Here is an 11,908-nt window from a genome sequence, read left to right on the forward strand (position 1 = left end):
GTGAATAACATATGTGTATATGCTTGAGTAATATGAAGAAGGAGAGAGAAGTGTGGACTGATTTTAGCTCGCAAACCAGGTGGGTTAACGATAAGGTAGGCTTGGCACAACTAAGAGATCACAGTCATTGCAAGAGCCAACCCAATCACACTCATATTTATAAGACGAAAGAGTATGTGTGTACTTTATCAGAGGTTTGTTCCCCTTGTCAGTCTAGAGGTATTTCAAAGCCTATTAAACTGCAGAGGTACTTCACACACGTACCTCACACATGTACGTACGTCAATGATATGAAATGAGGCAAAACTTATACGCTCAAAAGTGGCAAAATGGCAACTTTCTATCATGTACGTACTGCAGAACAACGCCTAACTTCCTCAGTACTGCAATGTTTAATGAAGGAGTTTCTATCTTTGCAGGTTAAAATAGGATAAGATATTTACACAAGCAATAGGCTTAAAGTAAACTTGTTTACAAGGACTTATTCTCGCCATGAGATCGGCTTGCTGAAAAACAAATGTTTTTTTTTTCTGTCACAATCCTACATTTTTCAAAGACATGCAAGAGAACTCCAGCTATTTTCTTTTGTCTACGAGTTGCTTTATGCTACAGTCTTTGCCTTTCACTTAGATATGCAAGAAATTTTTTTCCCCTTGTACACTTATTTTTCTCTTGCCCTAGTTGTTATGAGTCTCTGTTATTTTTTATACAGGTAATTTAGTGTTAACAACTGGGTTGAAAACGTAAATTAGCTACCGTAAAGGGTAAAAAAGCTGACGTTTCGAGCGTTAGCCCTTCGTCAGAGCGATTAGATCTAATCGCTCTGACGAAGGGCTAACGCTCGAAACGTCAGCTTTTTTACCCTTTACGGTGGCTAATTTACGTTTTCAACCCAGTTGTTAACACTAAATTACCTGCTATACTCTCCCACCGACGCAGCACCACAGTTTCTTTAGAAACTTACCCCTTTATTTTTTATACATCCTGAAATTCTTCATCCTCTTCTGTGAGCCCTGAAACATTTCTCTCCAAGCTTTGAAACAGGTCATACTCTCTCCTGTATCATTTTCGAAAAGAGGAGTCTTCTTGAACATCTTCTTGAAATCTTCCTTTCTTTCTTTCTTTCTCTAACGTTTTCGCATTGGTTATGGCTTTCATGTTGTAGATGTTTTGACAGTCTTGCTTATCTTCTCAAAGAATGATTGTCTACTTGTGTTGCTTTGCTGTTTATCTGTTGTTTCTATGGCTCTCCACTTCCTTGAAGCTTTGATAGGCTGACTTGTTAAATCAATCTACCACTTTTGACATTCGAGAGGCTGAGAGCTTGTGTTATGATAGGTTTTCGCGCACAATTGAACTGAACTCTCGTGGGAGGCACAACAACAATGGGGGGAAAATAGCTCCGTAGAGACAACTCGGCAGTGGGAACGGAAACTCGTTACGATTTTCTGGTACACGGCGATCTTCTACAAGCGAGCTTTTACGGACGTCAAGGATAAGACAGCGTTTTGGTTCCACAGTAGACTTTATTAATAGGTCAGGCCAACAAATGACTTCGAGCGTACACATCTTCGTAATCAATGTAAGCGGTACGCAGTCGTCTACGTAATCGAAAAAGCTTTACAATGTACTTGCTCAAATATGAACTGGTGTGAGGTTCCATTGTTCTCTAAATTTACAACATTTGAATAGTATGACAAAAGAAGCGGAAAAGGTCTCTTTGAAGTAAAACGATTTCGACTCAAATATTCCATTACTAGGTCACTGTGAGCATTGTAAGCGGGCCGCATTTCACTGTACGGCCCACAAAATTCAAAAGTTTTTTTTTGGATCGCTAAAATGTCTCCCTAAGAAAAATTTGAAGCACATTTCAAGAGAAAGAACAAAACTCAGAGGCAGATATCCCAGACTTTCGAGTTGATTTCTTCGAGATTCTGGAGGAAGACAAACGACGAATGGAGAAAGACGAGCACGACGAAGACAACTCGACTCGAGAACTAGATGATTTCATCGCCGCCGAAAGGTCGTCAAACACGAAAGGCGAAAATACGAAATACGAAATACGAGTAGAAAACGTTTGAAGGGTATTGGGGAACAGCAGGTCGGTGGAAATTTTTACGTAATGAACATAGCTGCTGCTGCTCTCGACAAGGTCCTTGGCAAGTTCTTAAAGATGTTTCCAAGCAAAATGGCGGCGAGTACGAACCAGACAGCTTTGGGAGTTGAACCTACCAAGTGGGTTCAGCTTCTGAACGATGCCATATCCCTCTTTCCTCTGCAACGAGTGATACCACACCCCTCTTTCTTCGCGTCAACAAACATCGGCTAAATTTCCATTAGTGTCTTTAATCTTGTTCAGTCTGCACTGAGTGATTCACCTGGAAGCTCCATCAAAACGCCGCAAAACACCAAGAATTGGATACTAATCGTTTAAAAGATCTTTGTATTTTTTTTCGATCGCATTGATCAAATTCATTCATTCATTTGACGTTCAAATTGAACAAAGTTAGCTCTTCACTCTTTCTACGCACTTTCTACGAAGAAACATGTTGTACCTTGCAGATTTCGGGCATTTAAGGACTCTATGTCCAGTTTTTGTTGGAAACCAATAAAATGCTCTTGTACTTAGGATTTGACGCGCGTCAATCATTAATGACAGTTCCGCTAGAATTGAAATCGTTAACCTCTCCATTTGAATCAAGAGATATAATAAATATCTTGCCAACCTCATTTTTTTCGGTCCGTACTGTAAGTTAAGGTACTTTTTTTTATGGCCCGCGCGCCTAAGGCTTAGGCCATAATCCAAACGAAAAAAGCTCATTCCGTAACTTACGGTACGGCCCTCGAACTCGGTTAGTAAGAGGCATTTATTCCTCAAGTAAATAAAGTGTTTCAAGTGCTGCAATACTTTGACGAAGATCAGACAGAACGAGAGGACTTGGTCAACAAGAGATGGTACAATGTCGTACTCTCCAACAAGGAAAGCGGAGAGCAGTTCAGAGCAGAACATCGTAAAAGAGCCATTTAAAACAGGCGGACGATGAAGACACTGCATGTCACAATACAACTTCTTTGAGTTGCAAAAACTTTGCAACTCTAAAAAGTGTGGTCTTGTTAACCTAACCTACACTCCTAGAAAAGGGTTGTAATAGATATCCACACTTAAGGAAGTTACCTCCGCCGTTCTTGTAACAAAGATACGGAAAACGCCAAATATTCCTCACGCCGACAGCATAACCGATACATGACACTGTGAAATAATTTTTTGAGGTCCATTTTTCGCGCTTCTCATCATGGTTCGCATCGGAGCTTTCGCTCACTGTTATAACAACAGGTTTGGACGTTATTGGTCATTTGTTCAACTTCTTACGTTATACTATAGATCAGCTTCCCAAATTCAAGCTCACATCCAAATGAATCTGCTTCCTTGCTGATGGAAACCAAAGCGAGAAGTGATTATGATGTCACAGAAGGTAATGAAGCAAGCTGGTGCTGACGTCATTGATCAGCTGATTGTTATGGCGGGAAATTGAGTATAATTGACTGATAACCCGAACTCTCTCTCGCTTGAGCAGCCCTGTGATCAATCTGCTTCTTTATTTCATCAACTAGCTCAAAATGACTGACCTAAATTTCTTAATCTGTTTCCTCACATTACACTTTCGATATGGATATCTTAGCAATTCTCAGGACGTGTCATAAATGGACCTTGTAATGGCCTGTTTCTGTGGCTCACAATGAAATCACAAAAACCCCCATTGAAATGGTATCATAGACACAAAAATCCACATAATACGACCGTTCAACTGCAAACTCCAATTGGCTCACGTAATAATCGCCACTTGATAAAGTTTACAAACTCAAAACTGTGGATGTGCGCACGCTTTGCCACATCTTTCACTGCGCCTGCTACACCAGTTCAGTCGTTTTCGTTACAGTCCCTATCAGCACGTCTCTACTACGCTCTAAGAGTCCTAATGAGCATGGAGCCACAAACAGAAAAAATCAAAATCCGAGTAAACTAAGCCAGTCAAATAATCCTGTTATTTTTAATAAGTTGAATGTTACCTGCCAAGCACAACCTGATGACTTATCAAGCGTGGGGGCTTTCATAGTTTACTAGGCGATTGTTGATACGTACGTGTTGTTAATTTAACTTTTGTTCGATTGGCACGATTTTACTAAATATGATGATATTAAAAAACTAGATCCGTAACAACTGAGAACAGGATCAAGTCTAAATGGCTTCTTTAATTTTGATGTGACTAAGAAAATCTCTACACAATGGTATGATTCGTGAAGGATGCCTGTGCACGCTTTGGTCGCACATTTCAATTTGAATAACAACAGTTTGAGCAAAGTGGTCGATACACACGAGCTTATCCCAGCTTGGTTGTTATTGCGGTATGTGTATTAGTATCTTTACTTGGTAGTTTTTTTTCTTTGTTTTCGTTGTCTGCACGAACTATCAAGCGTTAGGTCACAAGGGACTCTTCTACACTTAAATATCCTCATTATGCACATTTTGCACCTTGCACGTTTAGTTTTAGTTCAGTTAGCGTACAAGTTCAAGTTGGACCGTTTCATGTAAACGAATAACGCCGATAAGGTCTGTACGATTTGCCTCTAGATTTGGTGCCTTCGGTTTTCGTATTCTGCTGTATCTGCAACATTTGTTCTTTTTTTTTTTAACCGTAGAACCTAATCTTGAGGAAACGACATTTTCAAGACCAAGATTGAGTGTATCATCGCTGAACTGTTCAAGAATACAGTGAAATTCGTGTTCGCGAATTCGTTTTTGTACGGATCTTACCTCAGCTCGGGTACTTTTCTGAACAGGTTCCCATTGCTAATAATAAGGAGAGAGAACAGTGTGTTTCCTTATTTGCGATCGCTCCCCGTGAATTTCTCAAAGGAAAGCCAGAGTGCAAAGGAAGGAAAAGTGCTTAATTGTATGCACACTGCCGCTGTGGAAAACTTCCGAGAAAGGAACAGAAAATGAAAGTTATCAGCATTACCAACACTTGCTGCAAATTCTAGCCAGATGAGTTTACTATCGTGTGATAATTTCCAGAAAGATCGATCGACTGAAACGGCTTTGGAATAACTCAAAATCTCAAAATCACACCCTCATGAGGTAAGACACAAAAATTAACTATTTCCGATTTTTCGGCATTAGCGTTTCAACATTCAGTCACCGCATGAACGCTCCGCAAGATTTTCTTAATCACAGCCCAAGGAAAGGTCTGTTTTCGTAGTTTAATGGGAGTAATCGTTGATTGAATTAATAATCTACGCAGGTTTCTCTTCTCTGTTCATTTTTAAATGGCAAGGAAATTCACTGTAGGTAAATTCAAATGAGTGTGAAAGAATTGTTATAGTTAAAATGTTTTTCCCTTTAATGGTGCCTGAAAATCTTTTCTTTCTTCCGCCTTAAAACTGACTTCTAATGAGGCAATTTCGCTGAACTCGAGGGAACTATTGCAGATTTCATTCGCTAAATTTCTTTAGATTCTACAACGCAATTTATGGACTGAGATCAACGCTATGACCAGTAGTAGAACTAGAAAAAGATTTAAGAGAAGGACAGAGCGAAACTGGCTAAAAAGGAACTCAAAATGACATGACCTTTCGAATGAATTACTTTTTTAATGATTAAAAAGAATAAGGCATTCTTCCCTCATAAGCTGTTATGTTGCGTGCTGTCAACTTGCCTATGAAGCACGCGAGAGGAAACTGAAACATAACTTTTAAGGTTAACTTAATCTTTCTGAATGATCTTCTAATCCAAATGAACGCACTACATTTCACTGTTGTCACTTAGATAAGATTAAAGGTCCTTGAAAATTTGTTAGAAGACAGGCTATAGAAAATAGCTGGTTAACTGAACCTAAAGTTGACAAAGGAACATCGGAATCAAAGAAGTGATACTCCTTAACCCTCCTGATGGCACGTTCTACATGTATTCTAAGGCTTGCAATAGTTTTAGTTTTTTGTACATCTTGAGTTGAAAACTGCCCTTGATTTTCCAGAAAAGGAGGGATGTTTAACTCAACATTATACTCCTGTAGCATGTTACCTATATCAAACCCCTTGTCTGCCATGACTGAGTCTCCTGCTTCTAAGAGGTCTAAAATACCACTACATCTTGTGATTTCCTTGTCACTAATCCCTCCAGTGTATAAAGTGGAAACAAAACATTGCTCCACAAGGGGTGATTCCAATAAGACCTTTCAAAGTTGTGTTGCTCTTATAGGATGAGTATAGCTGTGACTGTAACAATAGTGATGTGGGTGTTTGCACAAAAATCTCTGTGCAGTCTAAAATAACTCTAGTGCTAGGATAGAGTTTTCTGAAACCCTCAGGCATGCATCTATCTACATCTGCCCTTGAGGGCCAGATAATCTGACTTCCAAGAAAAAAATACAAAAAATTGGACCAGGTTACTAATTTTCTAGAGACTGAGGATATATGAATTTCAAACCTATCAGCAAGATCTTGCTCAAATAATCCTAGTTTAAGCCGAACAAGAAACATAAACATTTCATCTATTAGAAGCATATTTCTGGAGGCTGGTCTGTTTTCTCTCTCTCCAGAGGCATAACAGTAGGTCATTAGTTCAGCACTGGGCTTAATAAAGCTAAAAAAAAACTTAATGTGTTCATTTGAGGGGAAACCAGTGTAAAATTTTATACTCTCGTTGTCTACACCAAATCTCTCCAGGCCAAATTTACTTAATATTGCTTTAAAAGCTGCCTGCTTTTTTATCTCCTCTAATTGTTGAGCAGCTTCAGCCTTGACATTTCTTAGCTCTTCTTTAGCTACAGCTGCTTCCTTTCTGCTCACCTCAAGCTCTCCCTGCATGGCCAGCAGCTGAGCCTTCAGAGACTGCACCTCTGTTTCCACACTTTCCCGGCTTTGCATTGCCTCACTTTCCACTCCATTGGTGTCACTATCATCTGTTTGAGTATCTCTGTGAACAAAGCCAAAAATTAGATATCACACTTTCATACATAATTCTAAATTTTAAAACAATTAAATCATTTTAGACATTGAAGAACCTGAGATCTGTATATATACTTCATACTCATACATCCCTTCTATAGGGTGTTACAAATGCTTTTAAAATTAGCAGTTAATACTTATCCCAAACTGATACAGTATTTAAAAATTAGAAAGATGCCATTATAGTCTAGACTTATCATTATAACCCCATAAACTCACCGACACATTAAAATATAACTGAAGGATAAATTACCTGTCGACATGTCGAATAATCTTTCTTCGTGCTTTGGAGGAGGAAGTCCAGTTAAAATTCGATGGAACAGCACCTCTTTTCAGTCGCTGGCTACCAGACTTGGTCGGTGGAAGGTAATCTTCCTTGGTAAAGTGCCTTGAGCATACTCTCGTACTAGTAGTTATCTAAATAGAGAAAAGTATAAGCCATTAGACACATAAGTTTACCGAACAGTTCCTTGTGAAATGCTTTGAAAATCGAATGTCTCTATAAAATACCTTGAATTCAGGACCTTCGTCTCTTCGGATTTTCACGAGCCATTCCTTCCTCAGCTTTTCGTCCATGGCACGACCGGGAATGCGATGGAAATGCAGATCTTCGTGGTATCTTGAATCCCCATTACATTGGGGAACACAGCAATGGTATGCAGACTTTTTTTTGCCCGTGGTGGATTGTTCAACTGATTCGTCCGTATCGATATCTACAACAATGAAAACAACGCTTGTTGGTTCAAACACCATAGTTTTGAGGGGAATGAGCAGCCAAAATTCTATGTTTTTCGATAGTAAACGGCTTCTAAACCTCAAAGCGTAGTGAATTACCGTATTTTATTTCTTTTTACTTGTATTAATTGTCCAAACGTCGTTCTAAAAGTGCAACAAGAAGACAAACTCTGTTGTACATACCTGACGGAGAAGCCATGTTTGTAACTCGTGGTCGACTTGACGCTGATATTTTTTCCGCGATCCCAGCTGAAAACCAACCTTTCCGACTCAAAGATGCGCTCAAAGCTATATTTCTATGCTAAACTTACTGGATTTGGAGAGATGGAAAGATATTTAACGCTTGAATTCAGAATAATCGCCTTTCAACTATACACACGCGTGACGCTCAAGAGACTTACTCAATTTATGTTTGCTGAAGAGCTTGCTCTCCAATTCAGCGTTGCTAACGCGTATCTAGGCACGTGACCTCTAGCTGCAACAACAACAACAACAACAACGACAGCATTTATTTAAACACGATAAAAAATTCAGCAAAAGCTGATGTGGTCGTGTACGGACAATAAAACTAAATTCCTAACTAAATCCAATAAAACTAAATTCCTAACTAATTATAAGAAGACTAATGTAAGATTTCTACATATTTTCAACAATAAAAATTCTACATAGTACATCATTATAACATACGTGGCTTAAAAATACACTTGAGTGACTTTTTAAAAGCGTCAACGTCTTGAATTGATCTCATTTGATTTTCCAGAGCGTTCCACCGAGTAATTGACTTGTATGAGCATGATTTCTTGACCATATCGGTCTTAGGTCTAGGTAACTTAAATGTCATTTTCCTCCTGAAGTCGTAGCTACTTACTTACTTTTCAAAGTGACGGCTCATAGGACGTGGCAAAAGATTATAATAAGCCTGATGCGCTAAGATTAGTAATCGTTTCTCATACATAATCTCTAAGGTATTCCATTTTACTGTGGCAAGAACCTCCTTGCTTGGAGTACACCAATCCAAGTTAAATATTATTTTCGCCGCTCTAACATGTATAGATTCTAAGCTTGAGAAAAATACTCGACCACAAGAGCCCCAAACTAACATACCATATGTCACAGACGGCAGAATAACCTTAAAATAGAAATCAATTCTTGCCTGTATAGGAAGGAAATACAAGGATTTAAGTAAATTCAACTTCTGCGTATATGACTTAGCTAATTCCGGTACATGATGATCCCATTTAAGAGCATTATCTATCTGAACACCTAGACATCTTGCAGAAACAACCTCCCCGACAACATAATCACCCATCTTAATAGCTTGTTTTGGCCCAGTAAATTTTCCGCGTCCACCAAGCAATATACATTCCGTCTTGGTGGGATGTGGAGTGAGACAGTTCTCGCAACACCATGTATATAGCCTTGCTAGTACTTCATTCAACTTGGAGGCCACCAGATCATAGGTCGGAGCTGAGACATAGACGGTGGTATCGTCTGCGTACATGTGAAGCTGTGGGTCACCATCTATTCCCTCAGTAATATTGGGCAGATCATTACAGAAGATGGAAAACAGGGTAGGGCCCAGCACCGACCCTTGAGGTACACCAAAAGTAACTGGCATAGCTTGAGATTGACACCCATTAATCGTCGTTACTTGCGTTCTTCCAGAGAGGTAATCTCTTATCCAACACCACAAGTCCCCAGCTACACCAAGACTTTGAAGTTTTCGGAGCAGAATGGAGTGGGGAATTGCGTCAAACGCCTTACGAAAGTCTACAAAAACCACGCCTACAACATGTTTCTTGTCGATCGCTTGTCTCCAGTCATCCGTTATTTTCACTAACAACAGCTCGGTGGAATGACCTTTTTTATACGCCCACTGGTGAGGGTTCCCAAGTCCTTGTTCAGTGACATGCGTGGTAATAGTTGACGCCACCATAGACTCCATCAGTTTTCCTGGTACACTTAATAGCGAGATAGGCCTGTAATTTTGCTTAACGGTTTCATCGTCACTTTTGTAGAGAGCTGAGATGTTTGCAGCCTTCCAAGTAGCCGGTACACTGTTGCAGGTGGCGCTTATTTGAAAAACAGACAATAAAGATGGAATAATTGAGTCACCGGCAAACTTTAAAAGTTTTGGAGCAACTCTGTCGTGCCCAGAGGCTTTATCGGCTCTCAACTTAGCCATCGAACTAACAATAACCTCCTGCGATAAATTTATGTTCATAACACAAGGCGCGACGGTAGATACATGAACGTTACTTTGTGTCGAGTTGGTATTCGGCAATTCGTTGGCCAGTTTTTCGCCTATAGTTGAGAAATGTTCATTAAGTATGTTCGCTTTGTCCAGATCGGAGGTGACAACTTTTCCATCCGCATTCCTGATCCCTAATATCGGGGTAATCGATTTGCCGTTTGTCGCATTTTTTACCAGTCTCCAGTAGGATTTACAATCCTTCACTTCATTGAACAGTTCCAAATAGTATCTGCTCTTAGAAAGCCTCACTTCCCGTGTCACTCTATTCCGCAACTCCGAATACTCAGCCCACAGGTCTGGATCACCCAGACGTTGTGCCATTTTAAGCATTTTGAAACGTTTATTCATCAAGTGCCGTATTTGCGGTGTTATCCAAGGTACCGAGACGCTCCTAATTTTAACTTCCCTGTAAGGCGCATGCACCTGACAGATATCTTTGAATATGCGTAACCACGCCCAATAGCAATCGTCTGGATCGTTAAACACTGAACATACTGACCACGGGGCACTCTCGATATCCTTCACAAAAGTAGCTTGATCAAATCTTTTGAAGGTGCGGGCCCTGACTATCTTTGGAGGCGGCCTTTTTATTTTGGACCATATTGTAGCAAGAACCAGCTTATGATCTGAGATTCCCAACTCAGTTGTTTTAATAGTTCCTTTGATAATCTCCGGCTTGCTGGTAATAACCAAGTCAATCAGTGTTTTTGTCTCACTTGTAACTCTTGTTGGCTGGCTCCTATCGTTCATTACGCTATAGCTGAATTGCTGGAGTATATCTTGTAATCTTCTACCGGCGTATGATGTAACACCCTTGTAGCTAAGAAAATAGTCCGAGTTAAAATCACCGACAAGCACCACATTCCTGTGCCTAAGCCACATTTTCTCCAGACAATCACAAAATCGTTCGTAGAACTGGAAGTCAGAAGGAGGTCGATAACAATTTCCTAATATCAACGCAGACGAATTATGCATAATTTTGATCCAGATTAATTCAACATCAGGGGGCTCTAGGAATTTGAGCCTTGAATAACAAATATGGCTCGCAATGTAAATCAAGCAGCCACCTCCATCCTGTCCCGTATTTCTGTCCCTTCTAACAATCTTATAGTTATCCACATGTAGTTGCTTGTTCGATATTCTCGCGTCTAGAAATGTTTCGGTAATTGCTAAAATGTCGAAACGACACACTTTAAGTAATAGCTTGATTTCATCCATCTTATTCCTCAAGCTTCGAACATTCAATTGTGCTATACTGAAATTATTTGAGCCACGGTTGATTTCACTCGCAAAGTTGAGTAAATAATCTTCACCTTCCGTAGATATGCCTCGCCATCCAGGATTTAGCTCTACATCACCAGAAAGTAAAAGTATCTGTGTAGTAGCCACAGAGTTTGCATAGTACAAACTCTGCATGAACTCCAGGAACCCTTGCGTTTACAAAAACCGCCAGAAGTCGCGGGCTTGAAGTTGTTGTCGCCGGCAGGAGTCCGAAGACAAATAACGCCCTCAATTGCAGTACTTAGTGTTTCTGGTACAATCAAGGTAGTGTACTGATGAAGAGGATACTTAGCTGCATTATGGATGACATTTAGATGTGTTAAAACCAAGCCTAAAAGTAGAAAACCTCTTTGAACCTTGGAGCTACAGCAAAACGTGACCGCCATTATGCAAATTATCCCTTATGCAAAGGGCCTAAGGACCTTAGATTTAACAAAACTCGCAGGAAACGCATCAGTCTCAACAGCAAGAGGCAAAAACAACTTGTGATTGTCTTTTATTGCAACAACACGCTCTACTACCTGTTGATTTAGTAATGGTAACAGAAATATTCATGTCGTCCAATTCGTTCTGTAATCATTCGAGTGATTAGCGATTTGGCGCCCAAATAAGAACTCAGTGCGCATGCTCTTA

General features: G+C 39.9%; 1 protein-coding gene across 1 annotated transcript; it reads right to left on the reverse strand.

Moving 5' to 3' along the window:
* Nucleotides 1-5,797: 5,797 nt before the first annotated feature.
* On the reverse strand, nucleotides 5,798-8,200 carry LOC149036984 (uncharacterized). Its single transcript, XM_089186463.1, has 4 exons — nucleotides 7,924-8,200; nucleotides 7,516-7,718; nucleotides 7,259-7,422; nucleotides 5,798-6,973 (listed from the first exon to the last, which is right to left on the reverse strand). Exons 1-4 carry the CDS (start codon nucleotides 7,937-7,939, stop codon nucleotides 6,166-6,168), a joined length of 1,191 nt encoding a protein of 396 aa, XP_089042589.1. The 5' UTR covers nucleotides 7,940-8,200; the 3' UTR covers nucleotides 5,798-6,165.
* Nucleotides 8,201-11,908: the final 3,708 nt, after the last annotated feature.

Source organism: Pocillopora damicornis, chromosome 11 (genome assembly GCF_964200805.1).
Source record: "Pocillopora damicornis chromosome 11, jaPocDami1.2, whole genome shotgun sequence".
NCBI classification, from domain to species: Eukaryota; Metazoa; Cnidaria; class Anthozoa; order Scleractinia; family Pocilloporidae; genus Pocillopora; species Pocillopora damicornis.

Bases quoted from the DNA above. Each gene is read 5' to 3' on its own strand.
- LOC149036984 (XM_089186463.1), bottom strand. The intron at 7,423-7,515 runs GTATTTTATAGA...TTCTCTATTTAG, and splicing joins ACGAAGGTCCTGAATTCAAG to ATAACTACTAGTACGAGAGT. The intron at 6,974-7,258 runs GTAATTTATCCT...CTTTGTTCACAG, and splicing joins ATTATTCGACATGTCGACAG to AGATACTCAAACAGATGATA.